At 36.7% G+C, this 24,241-nt stretch overlaps 1 protein-coding gene across 10 annotated transcripts in view; it reads left to right on the top strand.

Annotated features, from left to right (window-relative positions):
* The window catches only part of CEP128 (centrosomal protein 128), a 388,434-nt gene that overhangs the window by 352,192 nt on the left and 12,001 nt on the right, over positions 1 to 24,241 (top strand). For 4 of the 10 annotated variants that reach the window (XM_042990256.1, XM_042990257.1, XM_042990254.1 and 1 more), the window contains 2 exons: positions 9,723 to 9,800; positions 14,278 to 14,391. In XM_042990256.1, coding sequence (XP_042846190.1) covers positions 9,723 to 9,800; positions 14,278 to 14,391 — 192 coding nt within the window. Of the gene's footprint in view, positions 1 to 2,619; positions 2,641 to 3,912; positions 4,280 to 4,541; positions 4,583 to 4,647; positions 5,292 to 6,710; positions 6,908 to 9,722; positions 9,801 to 14,277; positions 14,392 to 24,241 lie in introns of those variants that run through there. The other 6 variants (XR_006219018.1, XM_042990260.1, XM_042990259.1 and 3 more) reach the window with 6 other exon arrangements.

Below are 24,241 nucleotides of genomic sequence, written 5' to 3'. Positions count from 1 at the left end.
TTAGACACATGACAGGAGACATGTGTGCATTGGAAGCACTGAGTATGGGCACCTAACCCAGACTTTAGGGGAGCCTTTCACGAAATGATAACCAGTATTACCATTGGAACAACACCTAGTGTTTACTGAGTGCTTACTAGTATCCCACCCTGCTCTAGGCACTTTCCATGTGCTAATGTATTTGGTCCTTAACTATAATTCTACACATTCCTATTTATAATTGAGGAAACTGAGTGCCAATGCAGAGGAATCTGGGAACTTCCCTAGGGAAACATAGCCAGTAGGTGACTAAATCAGGATTTCATCTCAGGCAGACTGGCTCAAGAGCTCCTTCTCTGAACTGCCACATTAGAGAAGGTAGTGACCAAGCCAAGTCTTGCAGGAGAATCAGTGAGCTAATTTAAGCAGTGTGTAGAGAACATTCAGACAGATGGGCTTCATGTGCAAAGTCATGATGGCACAGAAGCTTTGTGGAGAGAAAAAGTATGGAGTAACATTCATGTAATAGAACCAGAAGCTAATTAGAAATATTTAGATGAAGGGAAATTATATATATATTAAGGACAATTATAAAGTGAAAAAAGATGAAAAGCAATTCTTTGCCTGCTTTTGGAAGTATCTGTTCTAAAAAATACAAAATGATAAATATTTGGAATTTTTTGATGGGGCAAACACCTAAAAAGATAAAAATGTCCATCTTCCTGTTTTTCTTCTGCAATCATTAGTTTGGCTTTCTACTGTAAAAAAGTAAAGGTATTTCTACTCCACACATGTTCTTGGGTCGTTCTGGAGAGTTAATATTAACTCCTAAAATCCCATATGTGATTTTCTCCTTATTTTACTTTCTCTTTATAAAACGATTTTTCATATTCATTCCAACATTTTAAGCTTAAAAATCAGGTCCCAACCTACTGTGGAAAGAAGTTAAAGCTTAAACAGCTAAAGCTATAGCCAGAAGGTCTCTTAGAGATTTTTATATCCTACTTTCCCATTTTCCTGATTGGGAAACTGAAGCCCATGGGATAAATGATTTTCCTGGATCATGCAACTGGTTATGGCAAACCTGGGATAGAACCTTGTACCTCCTGTTTTCTAATCAGTGAACTTTGCCACTGTATCTTGCTGCTTGCTGTCTGACCTCAGACAGAAAACTACCACAATAAAAATGTTATCAGATTAATCTATATAACCTATCATCGTTATTAGAGATGATTAGAGATTATTAGAGATGTTAATGGTTAGACATCATTATTTTTACAGTCAGAAAGTATGTTTTCGAGATGTTAGAGTATTTTGGGTAAATCAAGAACTTTTTGTATGACACCAGTCACTTTCCAGGGATATGGTGTATTCTCTCAGTAAATTTCTCATGGCGCTCCACCCAGGTGGTGTCCATGAGTTGGGTCTCAGAGTTTCTGCTGCTCAGCAGGACTCCAGCCTGGGAGTGAGATAGATGCCTGTCTCACCTTCTCACAGCGCCCCTGTAATCCATGGATTCCACATGGGGTGAGGGATGAGCAATCTGCAAACATCAGAGGGAACTTTGGGCTGTAAATAAGAGCACATTGCTCCTCAGGTCAAAGTCCTCAGAAGACCTTCGACCTCATTCAGAATTGAATATAAATACTGTGGCCAAAAATGCCCTCTGAGATCTTGCCCCCAAGGCATCTTTGGCCTCATCTTATTGTGTGCTCCCTCAGCTCACCTAACACCTCACCAGTATAGAGGAGGCATTCAATAAATGTTTGCAGACTGAATAAATGAATGAGAACCTTTCCATCACTGAATAAGATTCATTAGTTCATTCAAGAAGTAGTTATTGAATACCACCTCTATGGAAGCACTGGGTGAAGTTCCAGGAGGTACCGTGGTGAGTGAAGACTGATATGCCCTACCTTTGTGATGATTATTGCCTGATGTCAACATAACCATTAATCAAATAATCCCACAAATAAATATTCTGATAAGTGTTGCAGAGGAAAGGCTCAGAGTGCAATGGAGAGCTTGTGTGATGAGATCAGTAAAGGCAGGGAAGCCTTCCCTAAGGAAGTGCTAAAAAATAATAAAATTTAGCCAGTTTACTTAAGATTTGTACATTTCACTAGATGTAAATTTTACATTAAACAAAAATCAAACAAAAATCCAAGTGGAGCTAAGGATATATGCATGCTGAAGTCTTTAGGGGAAAGTGTAGTGATGTATATGATTTATTTTGTAAGGCATCCAAAACATAAATTGGGTTAGTGGATGCACATAGGGTTAGATAGATGGATTAGTATGTAATAAAGCAAATAAAATGTAAACAGTAGAATCTAGGTGGTGAGTATATATGGGTGATCTCTGTAAATTTCTTTCAGATTTCCAGTATGCTTGAAAATGCTCATGATGTTGGTGGGGGGGGGGGGGGCAGGGGGAATTTTAACCAGATAAGGAGACTGGAGGGAACATTCTCCACCAAGGGCACAGTATGTACATAAGTAATTTATGTGCCATTACACTTCTATTACTTTTGTGTTTTGGATAATGTCTCTACGTAGAACAGCAAATGTACTTCTAAATACTGGATATAGTTTTAATTAAGTTTGCCTTGTTTCTCCTTTCTACTCTAATTTTCATTAGTTGTAATTTTAGACTGTCATTGACCTCCTCTTCTGCATTTGAGAATTACCAGAATGGACAGTGCCTCACAGAATCGGCCTTTTTAAAATACCTGCTGTTTGGAAAGTATTTGGCAACTTTCAACGTGCTTTCACATTTACTTTCTTACTTGATAATCACAGCTGCCCTGTGGGTGTGGCATAAGAAAGACCAGCAGTACTTATACCCATTTTGCAAAAAGACCGAAGCTTAGAAAGGCAAGGGAAATATTCCCCAAACCACAAAATACAAGTAACATTGCTGGAACTATGCCTATCCAGAAATCAGGTGTGCTGACGCCTGGTTCACCACTGTTCTTCATCTGCCAGCATGGAACACACGTGTGGGACCAGTAAATCAGAAGTATGGTTTCCTTCCCTGCCACCTTAGCAGAAATGGCTAAACTCCACCCCTTCCGGGAAGTCTTAAATTTCTTTGCCTTGGGAATTCAATTTATTTTCAGTTTTAAGAAATAGTGTGATTTCACAGGAATTAGACTGTGGATCTCAAGACCCCCCTGCTTGTAAACCTGTTGTAAGGACATAGAGAGAACACTAGTTTGTCTTCATATGTTATTTTTCCCTTATCTCAAGAAGTGGCAAGAAAAATATGTAAAGGCAATTTCAGGAATCTCAAGGGGAAGAGAGATGTTTGTTTACTTCTTCTGTCTTCCCTTCTCCTCAGTGCATTCTTGGTTTATTTTGTTTTTGTTTTTGTTTTCTCAAATTAAAAAGTGAATTATTTTTTTATTTCTTTTTATTTTTCAAGTTTTTACTTAAACTCCAGTTAACATACAGTGTAATATCATTCTTGTTATTATTGAAAAAGCTCTCCCAATTAAGCAAAAAATAAGATCATGGGTTGACTATAACATATAGTTATATGGTCAGTTCTGTCTTAAAATGACAAAGCAGTAATCTATTATGGCAGATCCAGTTTCTTATAGTTCTTTGCTTAAAAAAATTATTGTGAATGAGAATTGGAAAAGATCTAGAAAGCCTTCTTTATTCAAGTTTTCCAATGAAATTAGGCTACCTGTTCTCAAATTTTATAAATTTGAGCTTTTTAAAGGAGATCTACTTTTGACTAGAATGGTGTTAAATGAAGACAAATAGGATTTGTCGTTGACAAAAATTCTTCTGGATTTTAGCTTAAATGCAGTCCCTAATGTCATATTGCCACGTGAACCGGTGTTTTTATTTAACAAACCTTGTTTACCCTCTTACCCCAAGATACACATAAACACTTCTATCTAAGTGGGTGTCTGATTTTTAGAACTCTCCTAAAGTACACAATCTGGAAATAGAAGACTCTTCTGATATTCGAGAAATCCATGCAACTTTGAGTGCTGGGGCCCCTTGAAGGCTGTACGTCAACAAAATGACTTTGCCGGCCTATTCTCTGCTCCTGTTCCTTTTGGTCTCAAGGAGTGCCTGATACGGTTTGAATGAAAAGAAGGCCCTGTGAAGCCAATACAGCTGTGCTGGATAGAGTCTCCACAAGTAAAAAGGCAGACAGTCTGTCCTTTTTACGATTTCACCCTTCCTCCCCTTGAAATTTGTTTACTCAGGTCCTCTTACCACCTTTCAGCCATTTGTCAAGAAAGTTTTGCAGTGGATCTCTTTCCAAATGAAATAGAATTGCATTTTTGAACCCAAATAAACTGCTTCATAACCTTGTTTATTTAACATCTGTATAGTGCCAAAAATGCACACACTTATTTTTAAAATAAAAATATAGCATCTCCTTTATTTATCATCTAAACCTCAAAACATATGATTTCAGTAGCACCCTAAGAAAATGGTAGTTGTTTTACGCTAAGAAAAAAATAAATACATGGTGCATTTTTACAAAGAGAAGTATATTTACTAAAATATACCCATGGTTAAATCTGTTTCTTTAAGCTTTCTCTACAGGAGACAGGAAACTAACAACTGCAGTGAAGCCCCTTTCTAATTCCTAATTGCTGCTACTTATGTTGTCATACTGCACTATTCAATTTCCCTGTAGTTGGAAACAAAGGAACAACTAAAGAAAAATACACTATAGACCAGTACAAACCGCTCAGCTACATGGCAGTTTGAAGATTTGGAATAGGAAGATCTCCTGCTTATTCTTCGCCCTTTTCAACAGATTAATATCTAAACCTACCTGTAGGTGCACAAGCCACAGAGCCTAATGGACAAGATTTCTGAATTTCACTGTTGTTTCTACCATTTGATCTTGCCTTAGTCTAGAGAAGAGAAACAGCAAACTTTTGCTGCTGAGTTTTTAATAAAGAAGCCAAGATTCAGTGGGTTGATCAGAGAGTGGTAACGCTGCCTTTGTCTTTATTCAGCCAACATTCATCAAAGCACCTCCCCTGGCCAGATCGTGTGCTATGCTGCTGTTCCATGTTATGAAAAAAGAAATGGGTGTGTTGGTGTCATAAAACTTAATCTCATACCTAGCTTCCTCTAATCAACAGAAAGAATATCCTCACCCCTTTTGTGCTTGTATATTTGGATGCGTGGTCTTGGGCACAGACTTCGGCCCTGGCTAGATGAAATTCTTCCTGCATTCATCTTGAAACTTCTTTTCCATAAATAAGCCCATCAGAGACATAGCTCCAATATTCTAGTACTAAAAGTTGATAGCTAGAGAGGGAGTAGGAATTTACATAAAATAGTGTTACAGATTCTGGTGATTTACCGTGAACATATTTATATAATAAGAACTTTGCTGGGGTGCCCGGTGGTTCAGTCGGTTGAGTGCCTGCTCAGCTCGGATCGTGACTTCATGTTTCATGAGATCAAGCCCTGCCTAGGGCTCTGCACTGACATGGCAGAACTTTCTCCCTCTCTTTCTACCCCTCCCCCACTGCACATGTACTCTCTCTCTTTATCAAAATAAATAAACTTTAAAAATGAAAACAAGAACACTGCCATATCTGCACTCTGACTGCTTGGATTCGCATCCCAGTTTTTCCACAACATGACTGTGAGGAGGTTATTCACACTTTGGTTCTCAGTTACCTTATCTGTATAATGGGGATAGCAATAGTGACTACATCATACCATGGGGTGAGGGCTAAGAAGTATTTGAAATTGAGTTACATTTTTATGGTTCAGTCTTTCATTATGCCACTAAATGGAATTAGGAATAATTGATCATTTGCTTTGCCACCACTCTTAGCTCAGTGGAAGTTCAGCTCTTTAGCTTCTGAGATAAACCAAGCATTATACACAATGTATTGGTCCTTTATGAAATGGACTCTTAATTGCGAATTTTTCTTTGTTTTCAATTTTGATATGAAATTTAATATCTACTGACATTTTCAAAAGAGAAACAGTGTTTAAATCCTTTTGTGAATGTCCCATTTAGTTCTAGAAAATCAATAAGAAAATTAAAGACAGGTTAAACACCTGTCATTTGCTGGTGCCATTTCTGAATGAACTGGAGAAATTATTTCCTTCATTCTAACAGTGGAGACTTGTCTGTGCCCTTTAAAGCATTAGATAGTGTAAGGCAGAAAATAATGAACCAACTTAAAAAATAAAAAGTTTCCCTGACTCTGCACAAGTTGCGCTAGAAACTAACATGCTTTATGGATCTTTATGGCATCTAAAAACCAACAAGTTCCTTATTTAGACTATTCATTTCTTAATGGTCCCCTTTTTCTAGCACCGCTAGCTTTTGGGGAAAAGTGAACGTGAAGTGACATGTAATGTGAGCGGACTCTAATCATAATGCCTAAGACAGTCTCACATTATTAAAAAAGAAAAAAAGTTTGTGAATATGCATACTCTTAAGTCTGTATGCCAGAGTGGTGGTTTTAAGCATGCTCACATGTATACAGAGAGAGACATCGACAGAAAATAAATATATTCCCCCCAAATATCACTTACTGATGAAATTATGAGACCTGAGATACCTACAGGCCTGGACTCATTGTCTTCATTATTTCCTATTGTACCATTGCAGATGCCTTAAAAATCTCAGCATCTATATATATAATTTCTTTAAAATAAATTCAGTCCACTTTTCTTTGTATAATTCTTACATCTTTTGCATGTGCAAATTTCTCCCCCCAGTGAATTAAAAGCTCTTAAAGAACAGGACCTGTGCCATCTATGTCTGGTGGATCTTTCTGTGATACCTAGATACACATTTGATGTTACCCGATTGACGAGACTATGAGGATGAAGGGAAAGGCTTGTGTATCAGAAACAATTTCTGATACTGAGGAAGATGCTAAGATACTTAGAAACAACACACGAAAGGAATATAAGTAAGCCATAACTAAAATAAGATGATGAGAAAGCTTAAAGACCTTAATGGAGATGTGGGGGGTGGAGGAGGAGAGTAGAAAAATAACTGTACTTAAGAAAGTAGAAGCCAGTGATTTTTTAAGGTTCAAATATATACACATTTATGTATATATGTATATAAATGTATATACATATATACATTTATATGTATACATATACATATAAATGTATATATTTGCCATTTTGAATATGCATCCAAAAACTATCAAATAGTCAAAATAAACTAGTATGTGAAAATATGAAAGAAAAAAATTTTTTCACACAGCCACCTGGTTGATTGAAAATTTGAAGCAAAAATATTTGCATAACATGCTGAATTTTACAGTAGGGAAAGAAATCATTTGCTTATTTTAAGAACAAAATGAGTTTACCATACTTCTCCCTGGTTCAGAGGGTCACTTCTAAATGAGAAGATTTATGGGATTAAAAAAAAAAAAGGGGGAAATAAAGTTTCCAAACTACAAGGCTATTAGAATCATTGTTTATGAAGAAGATTTTATTTGACATACAAAAAATTTTTGCTTTGAATTCACCATGGCATTGATCTGTATTTTATTGTTAAAGGGCCAATATAATTCTTGGGGGAATTTTACTATTGAAATGAATATAACACATATGGTGGCTAAAATTACTTGCTCTCCTAAACCTACATGTTGGGGCCTATATTAAGAAACGTGTCATTTTGATGAATCTTTCCTACATATGAAAAAACAAATGAAGCCATTTAAAATGCATGGGCCTTTAAGTGAACACATGTGGAAAAAAAAAAAAAACTAGCAAGCATATAAATGTTAAGCAGAAGGAAGAAAATACTAAATCCTTTAAATGGAACTGGAAAAGAAGATTTTTACGAACTTGAAGAAACAGCGCATATGACTTCCAGTTTCAAAATGGTAATGTGAGGGTGTTTCTGCTCTTCTCTCAAAAATCACACTTGAGAAATAAGAATATAAAGAGAGAGAAACACCGATTTATGCACTGACAGCTAAAAGACAGGTAGAACTCCCAAGATGGAGAACACGGAAGGGAAAATGGTAAAATGACTCAAAACAGAGAAGTTAAAACCCAAGTGCCTATCAAGGGGATACAGATGGAAAGCAAATATCATTCACCCTGAAGAATTTTAGAGATGCTTTTGAATTGGATGTACTGTTTTCTACAGAAGGAGAAGGTGGAAGTGAGTATATCAAAAGTGTCTGCAAGGAAGAGTTAGACCCTCAACTCTGTCTCCATCCCTACCCCAACACAAACCTTGCAGAGCTGTACGCATATGTTCTGGAGAAGCTCTGTACTGGAAGTGAAGGCAGGCAACAGCATTGGGATGAGAGAGAGGATTTGAAATAGAAGATTAAGTGTAAGTGGGTATACCAAATGATGATAACACCAGTTCCTAACCCTGTCTAGTTCCAGGGAAACTGAACTTCTGAGGAAAAAAAAAAAAAAAAAAAAAAAAAAAAAAGAATCCTCATATAATCTGGAGCCTCCTCCCACCAAAAAAAAAAAACCAAAAAAAAAAAAAACTTGACCACTTGATTAGCCTACATTTTAATTATGTAATTCTCAGGCATTATTTTCAATAATTAAGGCAACTGTGCTATGTAATCATTAACAAACCCTGAAATCTCATGGCTTAACACAATAGAGGTTGATGTGTCACTCATGTGAAGTCCAATATGACTGGCGGCTCTCCTCTCTTGTGGCTATGTCATCTGAGGCTTGTGGCCTCCGAGTTCCTCATGACCAGGGCTGGGATGGGACACATAGGCTCTTAACTGACTCAGCTCATAAGTGAGACATGTCACTTGTACTCATGTTAGGTTGTTCAGAACCATTCACCTGGGAGATGTAAGGGAGCAGCACATAGAATATTGGGTGGCCAATAACTTTTCAACAACTCTTTGCAAACTTACGTTCAGGTTCTTGCAGGGCATTGCACTTTCTTCCCATGCATCAGCCATGGGACTTGTGGTTTATTTCATTGAATAATTGCAACTCATTTTAAATCTAAAAGCTAATATCTGTTGACTGAGGATACAGAGATGTGCTGTCCCTGTGACAAGGCTAAGAATGCAGAAATGCATATGATACAGTCTCTGGTCTCAAGGTTATTCCGCCACTTCTTAGTTTATATTGGCTTTGAAAGAATTTTCAGATCATTCCCTCTTAATGTTTATATTGGTGGGTGTAAATCAGTGACCACCTCATCAAAGACTAAGTTTTTGATTTATAATCAACAGGATTTTGTGTCCCTGTGGCAATTTTTTAATTTCAGGTGCTTCTCCAAAGTTTTATGACAACCTCCTCTTCCTTTTGAACTAAAATAATTGTTGAGAACTCTTTTCTTCTTTGTAATGGCAACATGTGAGGATCTCTAATATGCTCCATAGAGAGGTAACTGCAAATTCATCTATCCCTCAATATTATTTGGTGCTTTATTTCTGATGCTCACTGAAGCAGGTTTGTAAATTAATATTAATATGAAATACTCTATAGAAAGTTTCATAGCATGTCAGTTGAAAATAATTATCCAGGAAGAGTTTTTATGTGAGTCAGTTTTGCAAATGCATCTCATATACTTCGTGAAAGGAAATAATTCTTCTGAATTAAAAAGATACAGTTATCTTAGAAATACTATTATATCTGTTCTTATTTGACTCTCTAAATCTATAGCTTGAACTGCTTCTACCCTGGGTACAAGTGGTTTTTAGTACTTGGATTCTGAGAGTATTGATCAATTTTTTATAATGTTTGGTTTCCTTATGTTTTCTTTTTCAGAGTACCCGAGTGGCCTTGGACCATCTGGAGTCTGTGCCTGAGAAACTGAGCTTACTAGAAGATTTCAAAGACTTCAGAGTGAGAAAGAGTTGGCTTGTCTCTTTCAGTATTCTTATCTGACTGAGAACATTTGACATCTTCCTGATGTGCAAAGAAAGTTGTAGGGAGGGAGGAAAGACCAAAAAAACATAGGGGATTTTTAATACTCCATCTTATCAGAATTTATTGATATTTGTTAAATCAGGATTGAAAATACTGGAACTTACATATTAGAGGAAAAATAGAGACTTTTACCCTCACACTAGAAGCTCATTTGGCCTCCCAAAGCTTTAACTTTAATTTAGAAAAACCTAAGATTCAAAAGAGGTTACATATTACACTGAAGATAGCTTTTTTAATTTATTATTATTTTTTTAGTTTACATTCAAGTTAGCATATAGTGCAACAATGATTTCAGGAGTAGATTCCTTGATGCCCCTTACCCATTTAGCCCATCCTCCCTCCCACAACCCCTCCAGTAACCCTCTGTTTGTTCTCCATGTTTAAGAGTCTCATAATGTTTTGTCCCCCTCCCTGTTTTTATATTATTTTTGCTTCCCTTCCCTTGTGTTCATCTGTTCTGTGTCTTAAAGTCCTCATATGAGAAAGAGATATTTGTCTTTCTCTGACTAATTTCACTTAGCATAATACCCTCTAGTTCCATCCACGTAGTTGTAAATGATAAGATTTCATTCTTTTTTGATTGCTGAGTAATACTCCTAGACAGCTTTTTTCATAAGCAATTTCACCTTATGAACTATCTTCTTTTTTTTTTTTAATTACAGATTTTCAGAGTACTGTTTGTTTTAGAGACATGAAGGTATACAGGTTATTTCCATACTATGATAGTTGAATTCAGATCCACAGTTTTAGATTTTACATCTCATGCTATTTGTTAATAGAAGTCTACAAATCATTCCATATCTAGGAGATTAACTACATGTGTGGATTTACCTATTGTAACTTTTAAAGTTTTCATAGAGGAGAGATGCAAAACAACTATCCCTGCCAGCAGTCCTACCAAACAAGGTTCAGGCCAGAGAATATCCCTTTTGGGATGAATACACAATGGACAGTTTTAGCAATTTATAATTTTCTGGCCCAATATGGCTGAAGTTAACAATGGTGAGAGTTCTCTTTGAAAACCATGAACCTCTTATTTCACATTGGCTTTAAAATATAACATGTTATATTTAGGTTTTGTTTGTATCTAACATATTATTTGAGAATCTAGTGAGTAGGAAATATAGCCTGATCATGCCATATTGATTACCGGAGGCACTGATACGATGTGGCTCTCAAGGTCTGCACTATCTTAACATCAATTCACTTAGCATATTTTGATAGTTCAGCAACTAAACATAATTGAAAGGGATCCAGGGTTGAGCTGACATATCCAGAAATCTAGACTATAACAAATAGAACAAATCCAAGTGTTTCTAGTACATTTTGCTAAAGTTTCAATTCTTTCTCATGATTTAATTATGTATTTGCATTTTTTTAATGCTTGTTTATTCTTTTTTTTTTTACATTTATTTATTTTTGAGAGACAGAGTGAGACAAAGTGCGAGCAGATGAAGGGCAGAGAGAGGAGGAGACACAGAATCCAAAGCAGTCTCGGAGCAAGCATTCACCATAGAGCCTGATGTGGGGCCCGAGCCCACAAACCGTGAGATCATGACCTGAGCCGAAGTCAGACATCCAACCAACTGAGCCACCCACGTGCCCCATTATTCTTTAGAGAGAGAGAGAGACAGACAGAGACAGAGACAGAGTGGGAGCAGGGGAGGGGCAGAGAGAGAGGGAGACACACAATCCGAGGCAGGCTCCAGGCTCTGAACTGTCAGCATGGAGGCCAACGGCCCAACGCAGGGCTCGAACTCCCCAACTGTGAGATCATGACCTGAGCCGAAGTCAGATGCTTACTGACTGAGCCACCCAGGCGCCCACCCATGTATTTGCATTCTAAATCCCTGTCAAAGGACTATGAAACTAGTATCCAAGAAGATGTGATTTCCACTCACCCTAGTATTACCCAATGTGGAGAGTAGGCAATATGTTACACCCATATATATACTTTCTGCTTTTTTCTCTGTAGCTAACAGAAGTCATCTAAGGGAAGGAAGGGCAGGCAACAGGTGGCGTTTGTCACTGAGAAACCGATGTCATCTTATACCAGCATAAAAATATAATTTAGCCTCTAGTGACAGCTCACCTTTTCTCCAGGGTCTACACTGAACAAGATATTCATAAGTACAATTTAAAAGTTTAGTACTGTTGGGGCACCTGGGTGGCTCAGTCAGTCAAGCCTCTGACTCTTGATTTCAGCTCAGGTCGTGATTTCGTGGTACGTGAGTTTGAGCCCCATGTTGGGCTCTGGGCTGACAGCGCAGAGCCTGCTTGGGATTTTGTCTCTCTCTCTCTCCAAATAAATAAATAAACTTAGAAAGAAAAAAGTTCAATACTATTACCAAAAGGTTTTATTATTATTTTTTATCGTATGGGCTAGTGATTATCTCCAACTCTAGCTTATATATACACACATATGAAGATGCCTATATAGTGAAACTTTGGGGGAGAATATTTTCCAAAGTTCATAATTGTACTTTCCAATATTAGTCATTAAAATTGAAACCTTTAGCTTGAAATGGAAAGGAGTTCATTTAGCAAGTATTCTGCACTACTATGCAGCAGGCAGTAGCTAAGTTCTAACCCTATATTACTTAAAAAAAAAAAAAAATCCTCAGACATGCTACTCATGGGCACTATCTCTCCCCAAGTTACAGCTGAAGAAACTGAAGCTCGGAATATGTAAATTAGTTGGAACTGGGACCTAGTTCCATGTATTAACTACAAAACCCATTTTCTTTGCCCTACTGCCTCTAGCTTGAAACCCACTCTCTATGTACTCTAAAGTCATCTCTACGATTAAAAAGAGCTTATTTAGTCAACCTAATGATTTTTAATTCTAAAAATCAGGATACTGTCAACAAGAGCCCAAAGATGTAAACTCTGATCCAAGCTCATGTACCAGGCAAAATTACTTAATATCTTACTTATATCCTCATCCCTAAAATGAGGGGCTTATACAATATTATCTGCATGGTTCCTACTCATATTGGCCTCACTAGCATATATATGAAGATGTATTTCACATGTATATTTCTTGTTAATACTACAGTCTATTAGGGGTGCCTGGGTGGCTCAGTCAGTCAGTTAAGCGTCTGACTTCGGCTCAGATCATGATCTCACAGCTTGTGAGTTCGAGCCCCATGTTGGGCTCTGTGCTGTACGGCTCAGATCCTGGAGCCTGCTTCATTTCTGTGTCTCCCTCTCTCTCTGTCCCTACCCTGCTTGTGCTGTCTCTCATAAATGAATAAATGTTAAAAAAAATTCTTTTAAATAATAAATTAAAAAAATGCTACAGTCTATGACTCTAGGCAAATATAAGCTATAGTAAATACATATTTCATCCTACTTAGATAGCCTTGGCTTTTTTCTTTAAACATGTCATAGTGTCTCTCATTTTTTTTAAAACTTATTTTGAAAGAAGTGGCTCAACTCTACAATTCCACATTTAAACTTTACATATTTGGTATGGTAGGAAGGAAACAGCATTGGGCTTGAAGCCCAATCTGTCACAAATTGCCTAGTCTTGGGCAAATCATTCTTAACTTCCCTGGGCTATAGCTTTTTATATATAAAAAATGAGAACTTTGGGATTCTAATACCCCTTCCAGCTTGAACACTCAATAAGTTCCTTGGGACTATTTGGGGAATGAGATCCCATAGATAATTTTTCTTACATATGCAAATCAGTTGCCCTCATTTTATTCTAATTTTTCCCCTAATTCATAATGGAAATGTCTAAGTAACTGGGTATCGTGACTGCTGTGTTCCATTCTCTCCCCCCAAAAAATGGAGGAAGGGAAGAAGGGAAGGAGAGAGGGGGGAAGAAGAATGAATGAATGACCCCAAAACTTTTCTTAATTTCTTTATTACCTGAATCTTTTTATTCTTTTGAGGGCAGATGAAATACCCTTCAGTTTCAAAGTCAACATGATATGCTGGTTAAAAGGTAAAATATTGTTTAAGAATTAGTGATGAACGAGGACTCTACTTTCAAAGATAACATTGTTTTTTAACATAGAATATTTTGGTGTCAGATACTGCTCTGAGAGATAGTACACAACATTCAAAAGTGTGTAGTTAATGACCATCTTTGGACAACTCACTGCTACTTAAACCTTTTTCCCTTCAGCTAAAGGATGTCGACCATTTCAGACTGGCATAGGACTAGTATAAAAAGGACACAAATACCAATGTGGGACCCTGTTTTTATTTTTAAGGTAGCATCCAGAGACTGTTTTCTTCTTCCTCCTTGGCAACCTGTAATTCCCCTATATTTCCCTAACCACCTATAATTATCAATACTTTCTTATGTGCAATTCAAGTACTGATTTTCCTCTCACCTCCTGGTTTTGACATTGCTGTTTTTTATTTTTTTGTTTTTCAGGATTCCTGCAGTTTATCTGAGAGAATTGATGGGAGATATTCTAAATACAGAGTTCACAAAGAATCTCTTCAGCAGCGCCGAGATGATACCAAGTACGGAGTCAAAAACTCCAAAGTAATGTCCTTTGTATCCATTTTCAGTTTTTGAGCGTTACCCATGTTTATGCCTATAACCTGCTAGGCTACCCCTGTAGGGTTCATGTAAGGGTAGTTGTAAAAGAAAAGATATTACTCTTCAGTTTTGTGGGAGTAGAGAATAAAAATCCAAAGATTTTGCCTGTAAATTTGCACATGGGAACTATCTTTAATTTTATGCCATTGTTGCTTAATATGTTGTCTCTTGGCTTTGATGTTGTTTAGGAAATTTGTGTGGAAGGAAACCCCTGGTCTCTGGGTTGGCCAGAGACTTGACATAGGTAGTTGCCCTCCTCTGTGTGTAAATCCAGCCACTGTCAGTGCTGAAGTCTCCAGAAGGTCAAGTAACACATAGTACTTTGTAAACTACAGTCTTGGCATTTATAGTCCTTTTTTCCCTGAGGATATGAACTCCATTCATCTACTTCAGCATATGGTTCATTGGTGTGGAATCAACACAGGAGCCTGGGAACATCTGACCATATTGACAAAAAGTCTGCCCTTCCCTGGAGTCTCCCCAAAATCCATCTGGGGTGTGGGTGATTTTAAACCCACTTGACCCTGAACAGTTTTTAGCTTAGAGCAGGGTTTCTCAACCTTGGCATTAACATTTGGGCCAGATAGGTCTTTGTGATGGAGCCTGTCCTACGCGTTCTAGGACATCTAGCGGCATCCCTAGATTGTACTCACCAGATGCCAGTAGCGTCTTCCATCACAAGTTATGGCATCAAAATGTGTCTCCAGACACTGCCCAGCATCCCCTAGTTTGTCCCCCATTCAGAACACTGACTTAGAGAGAATCCATCTATATTCAAATGTATACTCCCAAGTCAGTTTAGAAAAAAAAAAAAAAAAAGGCAAAGGTTCTTCTGTCTTTTTTATATTCTCACAGACCTCAGTATGTATGAATATTCATTATACTGTATATATTCACTTATTACAGCCAAACATAATTATTTCTAAGAAGCTTCTTCCCTCCTCTGAATGTAATTGGATAGAATGCTCAGTGGATATAAAGGCAGTGTTCATTTTCATAAGCCCTTCCCTAGCATGCTTAAAATGAGCTCTCCACTTGCACCATCCCAAATAAAAACAACACACTTATGCCACATTAGTGATGCTCTCATTGTGAAAAGGGCATCCTGTAACTCTGTGCCCTTTTCCCTTTGTTTTTTGTCATTTGGTATTGATGATAACAGTGACCTTGTTGTCTCTTATAGCATATCCTCATTTCACTAAATCAGCTCCCAGCATCCCCAACAGGTCCCATATACTCAAGCATTTCTCCACCACCTATAGGGTCTTCTCCTAACCTTCAACAGAAGCACAAGAGTTAGGCAGCAGTAGCTAATAGTAATAACTACTCATTGTTGAGCCAACCACATAAGTTGCTCTTTTTGTAGGTGTCACAGGCTTTATATAAGCATTCTCTCATTTAATCCTCCCAGCGACAGGTTGGCACCATTAGTTTTCCTCTTCCACCATTGAAGATTATAGAGCGATTAAATGGTTGCACCAGAGTTAAAACCTAAATCTGCCTGACCTCAGTAATCTATGTCCTTGACACTAAGCTATCATAGTGTATATTTGGACCTCATATACCTTCATGTTTCTAGCACCAAATGTAGAACTATATTTTTAATATGTGAAAGTCAGTTGTCTCCAAAAATACACACACAGTACATGTCTCTTAGTTCAACAGAGGTCTAGATGCAAATGAAACATTTAAAGCATTATTTCCCGCTACAGTTAGATATGGTATCAGGTGAATCAGTACCGTCTCGTGACACCCAGATTGCTTTACATCATTGTAATTTCCATAACAGCATACGGCAAAGCTATGAATGGGTAACATGTTCGGCAAGTAATCTTGTTGGAGTTCTCTTTAAAAATTATATTTGCAGCGGAAGAGGAAATCAGGCCTGGTTTGTAAGTGAGGCCACCACTTAGCAAAATTAGAAAAAGTTGAAAATGTCGCAAATACGTAGTTCAAGTATAAGAAAAGGGCACAAAGCACATTTTATGATGACATTGTTCCACATTCATATTACTTAAACATTTTAAAACATTGATCCTTTTCAGTAATGAATATGTAGACTATCACCATTTGTAACAGATGTCTGGCCTGAAATAATGCAGTCATCTAACTTAACACTCATGAGAATATATGTTTGTAGTCATTGGAGAGAAAATGTGGGAGCACATTTTGGTCAGTTGTGGATACCAACAATGATTTGCTCATGTGCTTTTTGTGAAAATAATTCATTGAAAAAGTTTCAAAAGAAGCATGAGCTCAGATGGGCAGTGAGACAGTGGTTAATCGTTTCTTGGCTTCAGGGATAATCAAAAAAGCTACCTCTGGTTAATTATTGACATCCTAAAGAATACGCCTCAAGTAAGAGGCATTGGTACTCTATCAAGAGAGAAGGTGTCCTAGTTTTATTTGACATTATTTCTGCAGCTATTAACTTCCCACATATTTTGCTAGGAGAGTTCAAAGAAAAGGCACATTGCAGCAACTTGAATTTGTTGGTTCTACCGACAACTGTGGTTCTGGGAAATCACTTGCTGTAGGATTCAGTTTAATTCTACAAACATACTGTGCAGCTACCACACTGCAAAGCCCTGTACTACGTACCTGTTAGAGGTGAGGATGCGGGATGTAAAAAGATGCAGAAGGCATGGTCTTTACAGAGGGAATAGTTACCTCTCTGTCTTCATCCTAATAGATGATTCTTGCATAATTGTGTTAGAGCAGGAATCAGCAGACTACCTCCAGTGGGGCAAATCTTGCCTGCCAGCTGCTTTTGCAAATAAAATTTTATTGAAATACAGCCTCACTCATTTATTCACATATTGTCTGTGGCTGCTTTCACACTCAGCAGCAGATTTGAGTAGGTGCAACAGAGACTAAATGGCTCAAAAGGCCTATATTTGCTATCTGACCCTCTAAAGAAAAAGTTTGCCAACCCCTGGTCTAAAGAAAGGGGAAATGGCCAATCTAGTCTTTCTTCCTTTACACATATGTATAATATTTCCTCTTCTTTATTTACCAGTCAAATAAGTACTTCCCAGGCTCTTTGGAAATTCATAATACTTATCCATGCATTCAACAAATATGTACTGAGTGTAAGTTATGTGCCACAAACTTACTAGGTGCATCGGTTCACATCAGTGAACAAAAGAGACAAAGCTCCCTGCCTTTTTGGAGCTTCCATTTCTTAACTGTAGGATATACGTGTTTGTTGTTGTTTAATTATAACATTCAACAAACATTTGGGTCTCTACTATATACAAGCACTCTGCTAGGGGCTAGAGGCAATGACATGATAAAGAAAAGTCATTACCAACCTTCAGGAATTCAAAGCCTTCACACAAACTGTAGTGCAAAAGACAAAAGGATAACTACTGTAACGGAAGCCTCAATACATTGCAGCTGGTGTTCAGAGAAAAGAAAGATGCTTCAAAGGCTTTTGAAAAGAGGTTTGTAATGACAAGGCACAGGGAAGAGTATTGTGCACATTTGTTTGGAACAGGATCACTATTAGCATTACAGTTGTAGAACCCTGACTGCATTAGTATTGACCGAAAGTTATCTGTTGGGATAACAGAATCATATTGACAACTGACTTCTCTCATTTTATTGCTGTTGTAAGAAGGCGGTGAGACATCCAGCACAACCCCCCTGCTGGTGGAGAGTAGGGTTAGCAGGAAGCATAGGAGGCAGGTTCCCTTTCAGCCAAGGCTACCGTGATCTCCTGCTGTTTACTTCCATGGCAACCAGATGGGTGAGATAGGTGATGGGGATTAAGGAGTGGCCTTGACATGATGAGCACTGGGTGATGTATGGATGTGTTGATTCCCCCTATTGTACACCTGAAATTAATCCTACATTGTGCGTTAACTAGAATTTAAGTAAAAAGAAAAAAAATCCAATTTCTACAAACCTTTCGAGATCCAGCAGGACCAACGTCCACAGTTTCTGAGACCATAACATAGTATTGTATGAAGCTGACCAGGTTTACTAGACAAAGCCTGATCTAAAAGTTTATGTTTGGAATTCAAAGCTGAGTCTGACACAATATTTTCTCTCCATGTGTAGACACCAGAAGCATTTCATGGCCTCTCTTTCATCTGATTGGGTTTCTGTAGAACATACAGGCTTCCTTGCTGCCCCAGCTGTTTCAAATAGAACAGAATGTTCAAAAGTCAACATAACATTCCTAATCTGAATTCACAGAGGAGCGTGGTTTTGTCCAAGAAATCCCCATTTGCTGCCCGCCCTTTTTGCTCTTCACTTACGCTAAATACGTAGTTTTAATTAGCAGTGGGTTTTATAGTAAAATCACAGAAGGCATGTTTTGTTCCCTTCCTTCCTCCTCCTGAAAGAAAAATCATGATTTTCAGTTTCTAGTTGAAGATTTTAGTACATAACGTCTTTTAAAAGAAGCAGATGTTGTACAGGATAAGATGAGGTAGGTGAGGAAGTGTTGACAATGGCTTTCAGCACAGTTTATGAAGGCAGAGTTTGCCAAAGCCCTTTGTTGTATTTGTTCAATGTAAGCATGCGTATGATAGAAGTATATGCTTTTCTCCTGGAAGCTGTTTCTCCCTCCTTGAATCTCTTATGATTTGTTTATACTTTGCTCATAGCAATTAATGGCTGTTAGCTCTTTGTCTCTCAGGTCAGCTATTTCTGTACATATCTTAAATCTTCTACAACAGTAGCTGCTAAAACGTGCTATGCACAATCCTGGTACAATTCAAGATTATAGGTGATTTTTATTTAATAACCATTAAAATACATCACTAGTGTATTATTATTCAAGTAATTTTACAGATGTTGCTTAGAAACAATAGTATTAGCTGTGGGAGAATTTGAGGAGCTTTAACCCCGTAATAATCCAGGTATCTCATTTATAATCACTTCTCTCCATGGTTTGGTAAGAAATAATATATAAATTCTATGCAAATATAGCTCCAGGCCTCCCCCATGCTCAACCAATCTCCCATCTTTTAAGCCTCTCCTATATAGAGACTTAGGGTGCAAGACTAATCTTTAACATGAAAGAAAATAGTAAGTATAACTGTAGGAGATTACTGAAATTTGGGAAATGCTTTTGAGGACACTATTTGCTTCACCTTTAACTCCAATATACAATGTGTATACTATTATACATGTTAAATTGGTGGTTAATTTTTTTCCCTAGCTTCAGCCTTTCTGGAATTCTAACAAAAATTTAAATGCTGTTTTCCCGATAATGCTTAGATGACTCATCTGAAACTTTGTAGGCAATCAAATCATGCTGAAATTTGAAGAGATTTCTATTCTTTTGAAGTGATCAATAGTAACTTGCCAGCCATAATATTTAGCTAGTTGATTTCATCTAGCTCTTAAAAGCTAAACAAAAGGTTGCCAAATGAGTTGGGGTTTTTCTTTGTTATAAAATTTGAAAATAGCAATGGGTCAAAGGTGCTTCCTTAGGAATCAACAAGATACTTAGATGAACACATTAATTTTTTTAACCTACTTGAGCCCCACTCTACCAAACCTAGTTTTCTGTAATAAGCACCATACTTTTACTCTGCCCAATAATTTACTCAACAAGAGCATTAGGAAAGATTGTGGAGAAACTCACCTATAAAGATAACACTTTTAATCATCTTTAATTCAGAATTCTAGATACTGAAAACATAAGAAATACTAATTAAATGTCTTAATAGTTTTAATTAAAAATGTCACAACATACTTATCCAAACAATCAGTTTCCTTTACAACAGTCACTTTAAGAGAATAATCACTGATTCCAGTGAGGCACCATTATTAAAACAGCTTTGATTCCTCCCTTTGTTTCATAAGTTGGTGGCACATATTCTTGAGGATCCTTATTTATGCCAAATTTTTATTTATGGCAAATTTTTAGTTTCTGAAAATGGATTGAAATCATGTGGATCCAAATATGAAGTACATAAAAAATAAGTACAATCTTTTTCATTAGTGACTCTCTAGGAATATTAAGTTGTATACAATAAAATATCAATTGAATAAAGATAAACAAATGGCCTGCTAGACATGATCTGCTCCAGTGCTCTCATTTTTTAACATGAAGAAACTTGGAGTATGAGAGTGGCAATCTCTTCTTTCCCAGCTTCAACCATGGCAAACTTTAATGTCTGTACTTTGGCCAAGGAAGGAGCCTACCTGACCATTTTTGAATTCCTTAATGCAAACAGTACTGTGCTAAATTTTGGAATATTGGGATGGATAGATGGAAGGATAGAGACAATGAAACCCTTACTCTCATTGAGGTTAAAATTAAAAGCTAGAGTTGTAGCCATGCAGGTTGAGATATGGAAGGCAGGCTTTAAGTAAACTATCTGCCCAGCCAAACTTCCATATAGGAATAAAATTTACTGAAGAGGTTAAGCTTTTTGGACCACTTACAGAGAATTGGGAATTAGCAGTGGCAAAGAGATGCAGGTACGGTGCATTGTTAGGCAAGAGACAAATTCAGGAAAATATTGCTGCCACAGATTCAGAAACACGTAAGTGTTTTTTTTTTTCCCCCTTCTCTCCAGGGGAAGGGTTGGATAAATTAAAATTTAAAAAAAATTAAATGTATCATCTGTCTTCTAAACTTTGAACTTATAATATTCCTGGGAGAAAAATACTTGGTGGGCGTCATTAAATATTAATCATTAGAGATCAGTTTAGCAAAGAGATTTAGTCAGGTTGGAACCGCTTTTAAGAAACCAATTACAATGTGGGTTATGAAAGAGAAGTGGAAGAAACCCAGGGAAAATATTAGAAAATGCAAGTCCCTTCACCCAGTGGAATTTTTGCAGGGAATTCTGGCTAACTAGCTTGTTGAGACTTAAGACAGCAATAAAAATAGGTCCTTGTACTAAGGATATAAGAATTGGTAAAAAGCAAGAGCTAGAATTCCTAAAATTGCAAAGAATCTTCCTTTTTAACCAGTATTTCCATTTAAATATTTAAGTATTTGATTGAAAGGTAAGAATTAAAAAAGAAATCTTAGGTTACCTTGTAAAATTTAGTTGTATAGAAATTCCACAAATTAAATATCAGTATAAAATTGGAGAATATGGAAGGGTTTTCTTTTTTCATATTCTAGCATGTTGATTGTTCAAAGGAATTATGAAATATTTTTCTTTGGGGGTGTTCTTTTAGGGTTCATTTCATTAGTTATATCTCAAGCTAATATAAGGGATTCTGACAGTCTTTTGAAGACCTATAAAATGTTGCAACTTAAAGATGTATTAGAGTTAAGCTTCCTCATTTTCTGTATATGAAAAGGAATGTGAGTGGTTGAAAAAGTCAACAATTTTAAATGGAAAGGGGTATTAGTCATAAATTGTACATACCTATTAACAGGGTGTCAAAATATATGAAGTAAAAGTTGATAGAATTATAAGGAAAAAATAGATCCACAATTATAGTAGTTGAAGACTTCAATATCCCTCTCAATAATTGATAAACCAGTAGGCAGAAAATCAGTAAATATATTGAAAACTTGAGCAACACTATCAGGCAACTAGATTTAACTAACGTTTATAGGATACTCCACCTAACAACAGCTAATTACATGTAATTTTCAAGTGCACATCTAGCATTCTCCAAAATCGACTATTCTGAGCAGTAAAACAATTCTCAATGAATTTAAAATGATTGGAATTATGTGAAGTATGATCATCTAACCACAATGGTATGAAGCTAGAAATCAATAACAGGAAGATATCTGGAAAATTCCTAGAGGGAAAATAAACAACATATTTCTAAATAACCATTGGGGGATCAAAAGGAAAATGAGAAAATATTTTAACTCTATAAAAATAAAAGTATAATTTATCAAGATTTGTGGGACTCAGTTAAAATAGTGCTTGGAGAGAAAATTATGACATTAAATGTGTATGTTACAAAGAAGAAAAGTCTCAAATCAATAGTCCATGTTTCCACTTTATGAAACTAGAAAACAAATAACAAACCTAAATTAAAAGGAAGGGAATACTAAAGAGCAGAAATCAATGAAATAGCAGAAAAATGAGGGAGGGGCATGAAAATTAAACAGGACTTTTTGAAAAGATCAAAAAATTTTAAAAACCTCTACCCAGCTCAATTAGGAAAAAGAAAAGGCACAAATGCCAATATTAAGACTGAATGAGGGTTATTGCTAGAACTCCCATAGACACTAAGAGGGTATTTAGGAAATATTAGGAATATTAGCATACTGACAATAAATTTGACGACTTAGATTAAATGGATATTAAAAAACACCCTTAAAATGTGTCACCTCATAATTCTACTTCTAGAAATCTATATTAATAAATTTAAAATGTGGACCAAGCTTTATTCACAAGATGTTTATCAAATTATAATACGGAAAAAAAAAACAACGGAAATCAGACTTACATTTCCAACAATGGGACATTACTCAAATAGACTATGTTATAACCATAATGATAATAATGACAATGGTAGAGGAAATTCCTGTATCTAATGTTACATGAAAAACTAGGAAACAAAATTGTCAACAAATATAGAATCCCAATATAAAAAGGTATTTATAAAGAAGAACCAGAAAACATACCTTTACATTAGGCTAAAGGGCTATTTTTAAATTTATTGCATTATTTTCTTCTCAATTTCTTCTGTATTTTCCAAATTTGCTAAGAATGAAATATGTCAGTGACATATTTTATTTTATTTTATTTTATTTTATTTTTTTTTTTTTTTCAACGTTTTTTATTTATTTTTGGGACAGAGAGAGACAGAGTATGAACGGGGGAGGGGCAGAGAGAGAGGGAGACACAGAATCGGAAACAGGCTCCAGGCTCCGAGCCATCAGCCCAGAGCCTGACGCGGGGCTCGAACTCACGGACCGCGAGATCGTGACCTGGCTGAAGTCAGACGCTCAACCGACTGCGCCACCCAGGCGCCCCGTCAGTGACATATTTTAATTGTCATATGTCAATAAGCTCGTTTATTTATAATTGAAAATGTAAATTATTCTTTTTCTGTAAATAGAAAAAATATAACTCACACTTCGATACTAGTTGCTTTTGTTTTAGAAATTTAAAACAGTGCCTTTTGGGAAGAATGAAAAGGATTTGAATGTCTTTGGGTGCTTTATCCTCCCTCTGGTAGGCTCATCTTGAGGCTGTCTTTGCGCTATGTTTCATTCAGCAAGGCGCCCAAACCGGCAACTCCGCTCCTCTTCTCTCACTTTTTCAGCCCAGGTATCAATGGGCAAAAAGTACATTTGCTTCCCTTATTTTTTCTTTTTTTTATTGGCCCATAATGATCAAAGCCTCTGTTTAGTGGGAAGCCATTTATTATGCTTTTCTCCTTCATGCTTCATTTCATATAGAAGCCATAATTAAATGGAGATTTCTAGCACTGGTTGAGAACGTAACTCTCCTTTTCATTTGTGCATCTTCCAGCTCCACCCAGGCCTTAAGTATTTCATGTCTGAACTGTGATAAGCTAGCTCTGTTGTCCCATGTCAGCTCATATAAGTAGCTATTGAAATACACTGGGGGCACAATATATATCCTTTTCTTTCCAGAGATCCTATAGTGAATGATTTTTAGTTTTTTATGAAATCCCCATAATTAGTAAAAACCATAAGTCACTTGGGTAAAAAACCTCAGGGCCTTGATCTGAATAGACCTAAACTTCCTTTTGGTACATGAGGCTAATTATCTTGAATCATCTAAGGATTATGTCCATGCTTTTAGCTCAGAATAAATGGGCCTTTTACGATTCTATATAAAATCGTTTGTTTGGGCTTTTCTTTTGGATTTGCATA

This window comes from Panthera tigris, chromosome B3 (assembly GCF_018350195.1).
Source record: "Panthera tigris isolate Pti1 chromosome B3, P.tigris_Pti1_mat1.1, whole genome shotgun sequence".
NCBI classification, from domain to species: domain Eukaryota; kingdom Metazoa; phylum Chordata; class Mammalia; order Carnivora; family Felidae; genus Panthera; species Panthera tigris.
Note: the sequence above shows the minus strand (reverse complement) of the source record. Positions and strands in the feature narration are given on the sequence as shown.